The 13,748-nt window shown below is 41.3% G+C and overlaps 1 protein-coding gene across 5 annotated transcripts in view; it reads right to left on the minus strand.

The window, feature by feature from the left end:
• Positions 1-13,748, minus strand: part of SMG6 (SMG6, nonsense mediated mRNA decay factor) — a 192,321-nt gene that overhangs the window by 138,584 nt on the left and 39,989 nt on the right. For all 5 annotated transcript variants that reach the window (XM_006925078.3, XM_025041750.1, XM_025041751.1 and 2 more), the window contains 2 exons: positions 13,433-13,494; positions 6,485-6,630 (listed from right to left, as the gene is read on the minus strand). In XM_006925078.3, the coding sequence (XP_006925140.1) occupies positions 6,485-6,630; positions 13,433-13,494 (208 nt within the window). The remainder of the gene's footprint in view (positions 1-6,484; positions 6,631-13,432; positions 13,495-13,748) is intronic.

A 13,748-nucleotide genomic window follows, 5' to 3' on the forward strand; every position in this document is an offset into this window, starting at 1 on the left:
TATCTATAAGAGTGAGGGGGAGCTAAAATGGGGATGAAACACATACAAGGAGCTTCTAAGGTGCTGACAATATTCAATTTCTTAACTCAGGCAGTAGTTACATGTGTACTTGCTTTATCATTCTTTCAAATGTTTGATAATCTCATACTCCTTTCTGTATGAATGAATATCCATCCACCTTCCTGCCAGTCTTGTTGTGTAAGACTGGCATGTGAAAGCCTCTTTCTAAAAAGCAGGAAGGATACTAGAAAAGATGGTGAAGATAAATAATGTCCTTAAAAATCCCCCCTCTCCTTTTTAAGAGATATTACATATCGCAAAGAACACTTCTTTTACTAACTGGTCATGAACAAATGTTTTCCATTGAGAGAGGGAGATTCCCCCTCCCGCATGGACCCCAGACAACCTTTGATTCTCCCAGCTTATTACCTGGGAGATTTGATTCTCCCAGCTATTACCCGCTTGAACTTCAAGAAACTTGGGAGAATTGTGACTACCCCAACTCCCTCATCTCTACTTCAGTTCTTCCTCTAGTCTCAGATCAGATTCAAGGATCATTTTCTTTATCAAAGAACAGCAGCTGGTCAGATTTGGGGTTAGGGGGAAGGGTGCACTGCTTGCCTTGTTTAGCTGTCTCAATTAAGTCCAAAAAAGTTTTTTTATCTTCTGATATAGAAGGCTGGACACTTGAGACTTGAGTGTTATTTACCAGCTGTAAAACATTGCTTAAATTATTTAACCTTTTTGATACATTTGTCATCTATAAAATAGTACACAATATATCTGTCCCACATCTCTCAGAGGGCTGACAGAAAAATCAAATGAGAATGCATATGTAGCAACTATAAAATGTCATCAGGTATTATCACAGTGTAGTTCCATTGTCATTATTGGCCACTACCTCTGAAAGCTACAATTCTTCCCCAGACCAACATTCAGTTGGTTGGAGTACAAAGTGCTACTCCCCCTAATCTCCATCCCTAGACACACCTGCTTTCCCTGTATATTCAACAAACAGTGCAGTACCTATCTGCCCTGTAAACTACACATTTAGAATTCTAGTCTTCAGGGAAAGCTTATAGAAAACTCAGAAAAGGCAGCTGAGTGTCCTACTACCAACATTCTGCCCAATAATGTCTCTTTTTCAGAATAAATCCATACTAGAGCAAAAAAATCAAATTGAGAAACTATAAAATGGCAACAGAGATGAGGTATGTAGCCCACATTAACTACTGGGCAACTATGGGATACTGTACTTCTGCATTCCACACCAAAGCAGCCATACCAAACCACACTGTTACCTTGGGAAAAAAACAGACTTTTTTTCAACTGACATAAGAGGCTTAATTTTATTGATATAACTGAATTACCTCATTTCTTTAGCTTTTCATAACTGCTTCTTCTCTTCCAGCCTAAAGTAACAGATTCATTCTGAAAACAAGGACCCTGGAATTCAGAGCCAAGAAGATAGGAAGGTCCTCTGATAACTCACTTTAACTTTTTCTTCTTTTCCAGGGAATTATGAGGGAAGAAGTGCATGCTAAACAGCCTATTGATATTATATCTTTCTCAGAAGGATAGAGGGCATAGCTGAAGGATGCATCCTACTCTGGCCTGCCTTCTAAAGCCTAGCTAGCCTCTTCTAACCTTAGAATTTATTTCTCACAAAATTTGTTGACCAAGCTACCTCTTTGTTAATTTAGTCTAAACTGAGCAGTCCTGAAAATGAAAGTCAGGCAGTGCTAATTACCTGCAGAAATCTACCCATGGATCCTTGAGGAAAAAAATCCCAGGGGCTTCTACTACCAGAGATAGAGAAGGAGAATGAGAGGGACAGTTTATTCAGCTAAACGCAAGCCTAACCCCCTATGAAAGGTGGATTTCCTGTACAACTGTTCCGACAAGCAGAGGATTAGGCACTTCATACATTCTGTTTGAATAAGAGACTTAGACAGAAGTAAATTGCCACGGAGGAACAAATTGCTTTACTCAAGGTCTCTAAGGTGGTTGTATGCTGGAAGACAAAAAAAATTCTGGTTGTGAAACGACCAGAGTCAACCTGCATATACAAAAATGGCATAAAGGTGTAAGGTTCCCATCTCAAGTATCCCACACATCTGCACATCTGAGTTAAGCTCTATCATTCCCATAGACAGCTATGATTCTCTATTCCTCTGGAGGTGAACATGTGGCACTCTCTCTACCTCCTGCAATTCAGGATTACTAACAAACCATAAAAGCAAGCATAAATGGTAATGAAAGAAATGCCAGTCAAGCCCTGCCTCAATCTCAGCCCCTAAATGTTCCCTAAGGACAGAAAGCACCAATGGCACATACAAGAAGTATCTCTTGGGTGCCCTCTTGCTGCCACCAGGGCTTTTCTGTAAGGCTGAAATGGAGGCCTACTCTATGCACTGGTAGAGGAAGAAAAGAGGGGGCCAGGGCACAGAAAAGGGAAGTTATTCCAGTGGTGGCCAATGAATAACATCCAATGATTTATAGAAAGTATAATCCAATAATACAGTAAAATAAAACAGTGTGTGCCTGAGATGGTTTTGATTCCAGGAATTATAAAACATATTTTTTAAAAAGAGAGCAAGCAAGAGGGAGAGAGAAAAAGGAAGGGGAAAAAAAAGTCAGATTGGAGCAAATTGGGCACAGATGGGGGATGCAATGGGATTTCAGTGATGCCCTACCACAAATGTTGCTTCAATTACTCCTCTTAAAGAAACTAGAGTTTTATTTCCTTAAATTACAGAATTTTTAAAAAATTAAAATTCTTAGAGTGCTTGTGGTTTGCATCAACAGTTCACCCACCAGCATCACATCAGCCAATCAGACGGCTACTGAAGTGTTAAATGCTGAGGCACGTGGAGAAGGCTCCATTTCTCCCTTCAGGCTTGGGAATGCCATAAAGAGATTAACAATTGTGACATCACTCTGGGAACCACCTACCACTACCACCCATCACTCACCAAAGGACAATTTTGGACACAGGCCAAGTAAGAAACTCACTATTCAATGACAGCTTGCTTGCCTTCTTCATCTATGTATTCAATAAATAATTACTGAGTGCCTCATAAATTCCAGGCACTACAGTAAGAGCCCCCAAAACATCCCTCAAATTTATCTGTCCTCAACCACTTCAGCACAGAGTATCAAGATTCTAGACTCTCTGTACTCTCACTGATGTAGGATTTTTGCATTGGGTCCATGAGAGGGAGGAGATAAAGGTCTCCCCACCAATAGCCCTAAACCCATGCGTTTTAAGATCACTGCTAAGACTGGAAAGTTTAGTTGGTTAAATAATGTGGCATAACTCAACTTATTTTCCTCTGTGGGCAGGGGGGCAAATCTGACCCCTCACCTCTGCCTCACTAAACTCCAGGAAAAACTATAACCTGGGAAAAGGGAAAAGATGCTTTTCTTTCACCCCCATCTAAGTTTTTTCCCTCCATTTTGTCTTGTGAGGTGTCCAAAGCTTTTAAATAGTTTTATATCTGTCTTGGCCACAATGAAAACACATTTGAAAAATAATTATACTAAAGTGTTAAGTAACAGTTATCATTTCCATCCCTGGATTATGGGTATTCTGAAAAGAACACAGTTACACAAGAGGCAGCACTGAATACACACACAGCAAAAAATGAATTAGAGGCATCATAAAGGACATACTTTTAAGAAAAGATGTCCTTGTTGCTCTCCAAATCATGCTCTTTAGGTCCACATCTACAGGGACAGCCCAGGCACAGATTAAGAGGATCTTGACTGCCTTGTGGGCCACAGATCACCTCTGCTTCAGGCTGAAACGTTCCTTCTCCACAGAGTCCAGGAACTGACATATGCAAACACCACCCAGAAGGACACATCCAAGTAGGAATGAGAAGAAAAATGATGGTCCAGATGTTCTGTAACTTGTAGTGTCTGTCAAATCACCACAGACCCCAAGCACCTGGGAAGGCCAGGCAGCATCAAGTCCTTGCTTCCTGGTTTCAGACAGCCAGGGTCCCGCGGCTGAGTGGCGACTCTGACAGCAAGCAGACTGGCCTGGAGAGAAGCCTTTAGAAGGGCACTGGCTGATGGGACTTGGGGGCTGAACACTCGGGGCTGATTTATCACTTCCTTACTCATAAAAATGTGATTCAAACTGCTGCTGATTAGTGAAGGATTTAAATCTTTACCCTTTCCCCAACCCCCTTCCCTCTCCACCCCCAGCACAGATGCTGCTACTCAGCCACAACACCCCCTTCTTGCCACTGTCCGTGCAAGTACAGCACAGGGGCCCAGAGAAGATGACTCATGTGCTGGGAAATGGAAAAGTGCATCTTCCCACCAACCAGCCCCGCTGAGTGCTCTGCTCACCCCTCTCCCAATGGCAGCCCACACAGTGGGGTCTGGACGGCCGCCTCAGCTGCACACCGGGTACTTGGCAGCATGTCCACAGAGCTCTCTGTCCTAGTTAAGTGTTATATCCTGTGGCCCAGGCTGTTTTTCCCTGAAACACCCTTGGAGCTTCTGACCACCTCAGTTCATACTCCTCTTGGCCCTAGTTGCCTCATGAAGGAGAGCATCAGGATAGGGCCAGAAATTAGTAGGGTCTCAAGCACAGGCTTTGACATGTCCTTCCTGGCTAGTAGGTCCTCATCATAACCAACCATGAAGAAGAGTCTTAGAAAAAGTACCTTGGCCTCAAATGGAGGAAGCACCTATTTCCTTCCTTCTCTGTTCTCACCATCTCACCTGTCTTTCACCAGTATTTTCTTAATCTTTACTCAACACAACTCCAAGAAAAGGACTCACAGAAGGCCTATGAAAAGGCCAAGGTATTCCTTTTCATGGAGCAGAAGCTTCTGACAACAGATACTTTACAGATGAGAGCTGCAAGTCCTTTACATTCGCACCTCCCAAGACAAGTCACTTGATGCTGGAACAATATTTCGGCAGAGGCTGCAGTTCTGTGACAAGCAGCTCGCTGAACTCCGGGTTGTTGTTAGAGGGAGGCAGGAAAATGAATAGGAGGGCACTTTGGGAGGCCCATTTCCTGAGTCCAGTGAGCCTTCCACTTGGTAGCAGATCCAGGATAGTAATGAAGGAAAAAATCAATCTCCTGCCCCTTTGGACTTCACAGCCTCACCAGGACAGCACTTTAAAAACTTTACTTCCTTCTTCCTGGAAACCACCACTGCTCCTCAGGACTACATGCCTCCTCAGAGCTGTTCTTAGGAATAATTAGCTAAGTTCAAAATGGCACCTAAACCTCTACATCTTGCCTTCTGCTGGGAATTCTAAACACTGCAGTGGGCAGCCTAAGAGGAGAAAATCCTCTATGATTTAAAAATGATTGAAGACCCAGGCAGACTAGCACAGCATCCTGCAGAGTCCCAGGAAGAGCCAAGTTTCAAGGGAAACTATGGCATATTTACTCACCAGGGGAGAAATCCCCCCAACCCCATAGCATGCTGATACGTAACCCCCAAATACAAATGGAAAGGGAAATAAGCCAACTTTAGAGTGAGAGAAAACACAAGGAAAGATGCAATAAGAGAACTAGCGACATTCTCTCTAGAAATGCCAAGTCAGTTTTGTGGCAGAGTCTCCATGGGGCAATTCCCACTTCTTGGCATTTCAGATAATAACCTTTCAGCCCTGAGACCAAACTTTACTATGACAATGCTGTGAAACGATTCTTTGGCAGCATGGACCAAATCTCCCTTGCAAACAAACACAAAATAATGTCACTCCTGTTATATTTCTATCAAGTTAAACCACATCATCCTTACCTAATAAGTGGGGTGAAGGGAAGGAATCTTGGTAACATCCTTTGACTATGACCTGGTTAATAAAACATTTAATAATCCTGCCAATCAGCACCCCCAATCTCCCCCACCCCACAAAAACCTCCAGTGTTCAGAAAAATATTTCAGAATGTACACCAGCATGTTAGCCAAAATCTGGGCCTGGTGATTTTTGTGCTTCCAGATTTGAGTCACCAAAGCTCATCAATTCTCTGTTCTTACTCCCTGGCAGGCTCCCACAAGGGATATCCCACAGGGAACTAGACTTTTCCATATTGAACAAACAGGGTACATGAGTCCAGAAACAGCTATTCCCAATCCCTGCCAAGCGTATGGTCTCTGCAATGAAACATTTCAGCAATGCCTCTCCCCTGGGAGAGGCTCTGGGTCTGCCGACTCCAAGAGGCCTTGCTGCTTGCTGCCTTTAGCATGGCCAGATGTGCAACAGCATCTCTGGGTTTGCAAATTAAACTCTTTACCCATGATTCCCTCCTTCCATCCCACCCAAGCACCAGAGAGTCAAACAGATTTCAGAGAGTAAACTAAAGATCTGAGAGGCAATGGTGGGGAAGGGTGTGTGTGTGTGTTGTGGCAGGGGGGGTGAGGATGGGGGAGGGTGGTATGGTAGTATAGGAAAGAAGCTAGATTAAACTTTATATTTCTAGATAAAGAAACTAAACATGCCTTACCTTTCAACTGGGAGTTGTGTACAGCAAACATGTTGATAGTCATCAACTGCAACATGCGGGTACTTCCAATAGGAGAGGGACTATGCTGCAGCAACACCTGGAACTCCTTGAGGACCTTCTCAGCCACTGCAGGGAATGTCTCCATCCTATAAATACAGCCAGGTCATCAGTAAGGCACATCTCCAAGAACACCTGGTACACACTCACGCTCTCTCTCTGTGTCTGTCAGTCTGTGCGTGCGTGTGTGTGTGTGTGTGTCTGTCTGTCTGTCTGTCTGTCTATTTGTCTGTCTGTCTCTCTGTCTGTCTGTCTCTCTCTCAGAAACTTATGCCTAGGACATTTCTTTGCTACTTTTCACAAACCTTCCTGATATCCTAAGGTTGTGAACAAATTTAAAAGAAAGAAGTATTCAGGGTTCGGAGACAGGAAAAAACTCAATTTTGGATAAATCACTATGAGTTATTATACTTTGGTATGCTATTTCCTAACCCCTGGCAATAACTGGATTCATGCTGAAATCAAAGATTCTCTTTGAAACAATCAATTTTTCTAAACAGCAAACAATTTTTTTTAAAAAGCTCTAAAACCTACATGTTCCCCAAATTCTGGTATGAAAGCTATATTCCAAAAAAGGTTTATGAATCTAAAGATTCTTTACTCAAGGCTTTACTTCAGGAAACCAGGAATAGTTCTGCTGCTGTCTTCTTAGGTACTATCACACTAACTGTTCTACCTAAGGATTCCAAATTTCCCCTTGAAGAATCCGTAGACCTAGGGCCCGAGTGATCTGTTTCAGCCTTTCCTGTGTTGCTGTTCTCCCTCACAAGACTCTGCTCATCAGGGTCTGTATGTTTTCAGGCCAGTGGAAATATAATGCCCTGGCCAACTGCCACTCCCAATACAGGAAGAGCCTGTAATGTAGGGAGGTAGAAATCCAGCCAGTGACCTAGGGCTCCTAAAGAGAGGTCGTTCAAACCACTGCTTGCCAAATGTGGCCACTGGATCCCAAACAGTGGTGCATGCCTGGAGCTCCTTTGGCAACAGGGACAAACCACAGCTGAAGTCTTCAGAAATAAAAAGCAAATTCAAACTTGGTGTTAGAGAGAAAAACCAGGCACACTGGGCCTTAGGGCCATGCTGAACAATTCGTGGTCAACAAAGTATCTTTTATCCATCCTCAACCCCAACCTCCAAACAAAAAAACTGCTTGTGGTACACTGGGAGGCAGGGTAAAGAAGAACTTCAGGTTGGATTAATAAATATCTTACGGAAAGCCACAGGAAAGGGAATCCTTCTCAAGTGCTAGAGAAAGGTGCTTCTAGTTTCACCCAAACCATGATCCTTTCCCCACTAAGTAGTACCCTCCCCAGGTTGGAAAATTCCAGCCCTTTCTGGCATTTTAGCAATCTTCCTTGCCCTTGGATGGCAAATACTATTACTAACCTTCTGGTACCCAGAAGTCATGCCACAGCTATGGGTCAATTATAGTTTATATGCCAGTTCCTTTCTCTGCTGAGCTGTCCTCATTTTCATTGGCACAAAACATGTCATGCATTTGCTTTCCCCTCTTATGCCATTTCAAGTGATGCCCCCCCACAAAAACTACAACAACACACACACCACACACACAAAGAAAGAAAGAAAGAAAGAAAAACAAAAAAAAACCCTCTTTTTTCTTTTTTTCCTCTCTAAAATGTTTCAGAACTATTAAAACTCTTGGTAAGTTTGGAACAACAGAGTGATATGTTTGGGGCTGGATTGGATCCATTTTCCCCATGGGCTATAACAAAGGTTTCATTTTAAATCCTGACACTGTGCAGCACTCTCTCTGGTTGGAGGTGGGGAGGGGGACTAGCACTTCTCATTACGAGAACAGCAGAGTTCACTCTGCTTGAAAAGCAGCCACACTGGGCAAGTTTCAGAGCCATGTGTCTCCGTGTTGAAAGGCAGTAGAAAGCCAGCATAGAATGACATGACAGAGTGTCACGTGGGACAGTCTTACTCCGAAGCTGTGTCTGAGGAAGCCTCTTCCCTGGGATGGGAACTGAAAGAGATCCATTAACACTCCCTAAGTCAGACTGAGGTCTCAAGCAAGGCCAAATGTCCACATCTTTTTTTTAAGTTTTTTTTTTTTTAAATCCTCCCTTTGCCTTTCAACTAGTTCAACATGATTAAAAGGAAAAAAATCAAATGCATAAGGAAATAAGTTAGTAACTTCAATTCTAAAATATGAGAGAAGGTGGATCTATTCGGACAAAATCAGCTTTGTCAGGCAATAACTGAAGGACACACAGATAAAAAACTCTTCTTCAGAGCTCAATAACAGGGTTTCTGGTTCCCAATTTTTTAACTAAAATGCTGTCTGATTTTGGCCTCAAATTACCTCTAAGTAGTTTTATGTCTTTCTCTTTGCCCCACCTCATATTATAGAACAAAAATTATACTAAATTGAGATAATGACAATATACAATTTATATTGAGGAAAAAATCCACTAAATAAAATTGTGGTTTTTATGGATACATACAAGTTAAAAGGTTTGGAAGAATACATAACCTGATGTCTAGGGTTATCTCTTTGGAGGGCACAGGGGTTGGGGAAGAGTTGAAAGATATTTTAGCCTTAGCAGTAATACTACATTTTTATAAGAAGATTTGTATATTATTTATGTAATAATTATAAAAGTTTCAGCCAAGAAGCAGCAGTAGCAACAGAGGAAAGAAAACATTAAAAAATAGTAATTTATAACAGCAAGAAATTGGAAGCAGCCTATAAAATGCCAATAACAGGTAATTAAGATGGCACATCCATACAATTGAATTATATTTTTTAAAAGTTGCATTAGATTTTTTAAATCATGTGGGTAAAGTTTAACATACGTCAAATGAAAATGGTTTTAAAGTAGATTAATGTGATCCCTTTATGTATAGATTTGTAAAAAATAAATGTGTGTAATGCATAGAAAAAAAGATAAAAATACACATCAAGCATCAACAGTAGTTACCTCTAAATAGTGAGAATAATTTTTTATTTTTGCTGAGTTTTCTAAATATTTACAATAAACACTATACAAAAAGATTTCCCTTATAATGAATACTTCTGGCTTTTATATAGAACACTTATAATTTTAAAAATAAATCAAGATACAAACATTATATTTTTAACAATTCAAAGTCCAAAATAAATATATGTCTTTGAATTCCAAGAGACCTTGAAGCTGTGCAAATAGCATCGCTAGGCGAGCAAGTAAAAACTAAACTAGTAACTTTAACCAGGGCAATAATGAGAAGCACAATTATCCTACTTATCAAAAATCGAAATTCTACAGGCTGCTGGCTTCCCAATCTCTCTTACTGGAGTCCAAGTGCAGGTCTGATCTGCCCTCCTCTCACCAGGAAAGCAAGTGTCTGTCAGGAGCCATTTGGTACCCCTGACTGATTCCTCTTCCTGAGCCTGAGAAGAGTCTGTCCCTATCCTTTAAAACTGTAGAAGATAGAATCATTCTCAGGATATGGATTTCACCGACTTAAGTGACTGCTTTCTAAAGTGATCTCTAGAGACACCTTGTCTCATTTGAATGGCAGTTTCAAGAAACCAATCTTTCATACAACACTAGGACCTAAACCCGGAAGTGACTCAGACAGTGACTAACGGAGTAGGACCCAACCTTTCAGGTGCTGAGAAATACAGTTGAACTAGACAACATTCTCTTCAAAAAAGAATCAAGCTTTCTAACTCTTCTCAACTTCGTAATTTTTAAAAACTGAACAAGACAAAAGCACCCAGTGGCAAAAAACAAAAACAACTAAGCTGTGTGACAAGAGTAGAAATGAGAGGGAAAAAATTATAGTGCTACAGAACATAAGGACTGGAGTGGGCCTTGGATATTATCTAAACTACTGATAAGAAAACTGAAGCCCACAAAGGCTTTGACTTGTGCACTCTCGGTGTCTTATAACTACTTAGTAGTTAAAAATTCTTTTTGGTATGAGATTCCCATCTAACACTCTCTGAGCCTACTCTTCATTGGATGCTGAGAGTAAGGAGACTGTTGCACACAGTAGGCATTCAAGAATATACTGATGCAGTTTGGAACACTGGACACAAATACAAACACTGGAAGAGCAACGTCGGGGCTTTTCTCAAAAGGCATGCGGGACAGTGGATGTGGCTTCAGCTGCTCCCCATTACAATCTCCTCACTCTTAAATTGTTTTCAACACCGCCCACATTTCACATCTTCTTGGTAATTAGGCAACAGTCCATGTTGTTGTGTGTGGCTTTTCTAGTCTTGCAGACTTCTAAACTTTTTTTTTTTCCAATAGAAAAGTTACTGCTGTTTCTGCCTTCTCAAATAAATATGGGGCTCAATTCTCTTTTACCTCCAGGAGAGCTAAGAGGAATGAATACTCATCGAGGGGCTGGACTGCCTAGAATTTACATACGTTTTCCTCATGTGAACACCACTATAACTCATTTTTTATGAAGGTGAAACTAGACTGGCCTCATCTTTTTGCCAACAGAACATGTTATATGCAGAAATAAGAGAGATATTGAAAAATAATCTGGACCACAGCAAACCACCTCTGACAAATGAGATAATCTATACTTTTTTAAAGGCTTCCAGAGAAGAAAATTCCTGAACATCTTCCCTCTGTGAAATTTTCTTATACCTAACCCAAATTTCTCCAGCTGCAACATAAGCCTATTATCTCTTGCTGTCGTCCCACAGAAATCAAAACGATCTGGTTATGACTCTTTTATATTTAAACACAGGGGGAACCTTTTACCTTAATTTTTTTAAGATTAATTTTTCCTCCTAGAAATCATTTTCTAGCTTTTTAATCAGTATTGTTAGTTCTTTCCCAAACCTCCTCCAAAATATATGTATCAAAATATGAGAATTTTAAAAGGGGGAAAAAACAAGGTTCTAACTAATACTTAACTTGATAAAAATATATCCTAAATATTTCTACATTCTGGACCAAGATTTAGAGCTTCTTTAGTCCCCAAAGTCTCCAACAGACCTAACAAATACCAAGAGCAGTGGTTCTTAACCAGGAACAATTTTACCGTCCAGGGAATACTTGACAATGTTTAGAGACATTTTTAATTGTCATGGCTCGGGGGAGAAGAAGGAATGCTACTGACATGTATGTGGTGGATATAAGCCTGGGATGCTGTTAAACATCCTACAATGCATAGGACAGCTCCCTACAACAAAGAATTACAAGGCTCAAAATATCAATAGTACAGAGGTTGAGAAATCCTGACTTAGAGCAACATGGTACATGAAAATTTAAAGAACAAACACAGGAAGAGGAAAAAAGGAGAGAAAAACTGAGTGGAAAGGTAGTAAGGGAAAAAAGATTTTTAAAATGAGAACTAAAAAAGATGATAAAGAGATAAAAGAATGACAGCAGCTATTTCAAGTGCAACACAACAATATTTCCTGCTATGATGTGTTATTTTATAAAGTGATACTGTTATCATCTTGCCTGTCTTGTAAACTGCAGCTTTACATTACTAATGATTGGCCTGGGCCTACTATATATAACCTACTAAAATATTATATCCTCCTCTCCAGTCTTTTAGAGTCTATCCATTTCTGCAATAATTCACTCACTCATACAAATATTTACTGAGCACCTACTACACACCAGGCACTAGGGATACAACACTGTTAGGCAAAAAATCCTGCTACAGCAGAGCTTACATGGGGGTGAGGGAGGTAGTGAAAGGGGAGTTACTGATGCACCTAGTTTACTTTTCCTAAGTAAATTACTTTACACTTATTTCTACTAATAGAGATGCATCTATGGGCACTACCCCAAGTCTCCCAAGCCATTTAAAAATCAAGACTACCCTTGCAATGGCCATCATTGTCACTCTTGCCCACACTGATGACAAATGAATATGTAATAAGCACACTTTCTAGTTTGCCTTCCATGGAACAGTTTCTTCAAGTTGGATAAAGCTTTTCAGCCTCTCCCACTAAGGAAATCTTCTACAGCATTACAGATAAACTTACGAGGTTATGACAGAAAGTGAAAGAGGAACACTGACAATAACCAGGGGATCTACAGTCCAAAACATATCACCTCAAAGGGTAGCTCACAATAAAACTCCAACTCAGAAAATATTAAAATGCAGTAGAAGACCACCTGTCTTGAGAGCACTGCCACCTACTCCTCCCCTAAACTGAAGAGGCACTCAGCACACATCTGCTCTGGTGTGCAGGCATTAGTCAGGCTTTAGGATCACTAGTTTTACACACTGAGGAAAAACTCTGATCCAACAAACAAACACTCAAAGCTTGATTTCTTTCCACGGATTTAATGAGTGAAGTAAGAGGGTTTTGCTCATACCACCTTCCCTGAGATTGATATGTAAATCCATGGTACATGGTGAAACCACAGAAAAGTCTTAGCATTTACTAAGATCAGCAATATAGTGCAAGAACCTCAGCCTCAAAGGAAGGGGTATGGCTCATGATGAAGAGAAAATGCTGGAGGAAAGAATATGTTATTCTTCTCTTTAAGGGAAAATGAGTGGGCAGTATTCTCCACAAGGAGGACCCCTGCCAGCTGCACCCAAGAAATGAGCATGACTTCCTTGAGGAGCTTACTAGGGGCTGAGCTGGAAGGCAGAGGAAAGAAACCCAGAGGGATTAGGAGTGTGTGTGGGGCGGTGGGGGGGCGGGGGCTGAGATACAACTGTGTTTAAAAGGGGGCTTTAGTAAATACAGAGAAAGAAGAGACAGAGGGATGGAGAGTCATATTTCCCAAACTTCATGAGCACAGGAGAGTGACTGAAGGGAAGAGAAGGTGGAGGCCTCTAAGAATTCACACCCTGTGCCCTCAGTTACAAACACAGTCTAGTTGCTAACAATATTAAATTCCAAAATGACTTGTAATGTAGGAAAATAAAATAAACATCCTGCACACTTACCCAATCCGGGTAAACAGCTTCCCATGGGCATGGAGAAAACTGAGGATGAACCTTTTGTTCAGCTGCATGGGAAAAAGAGAGGAGAAAACAATTAAACTTTCCCCAGTTTCCTGTTACTAAGCAGAGTCCCTAGTGACACAATAACCTGGCCAGGGTCTAAGGGGTGGGCACTAGGGATGGGAACCAAATGGACATGCCCAAACTCTCACACAGACCCAGGGCACATGCCCAACAGCTGCAGCTCAGCTGCGCCAAAGTGACAGCAAGCTCAGTGAGTGAACAGCACCCTCTGCTGGCAGCAGTGCCTATGTGTAGG

The sequence above is a fragment of the Pteropus alecto genome, unplaced genomic scaffold, assembly GCF_000325575.1.
Source record: "Pteropus alecto unplaced genomic scaffold, ASM32557v1 scaffold98, whole genome shotgun sequence".
Classification (NCBI taxonomy): Eukaryota; Metazoa; Chordata; class Mammalia; order Chiroptera; family Pteropodidae; genus Pteropus; species Pteropus alecto.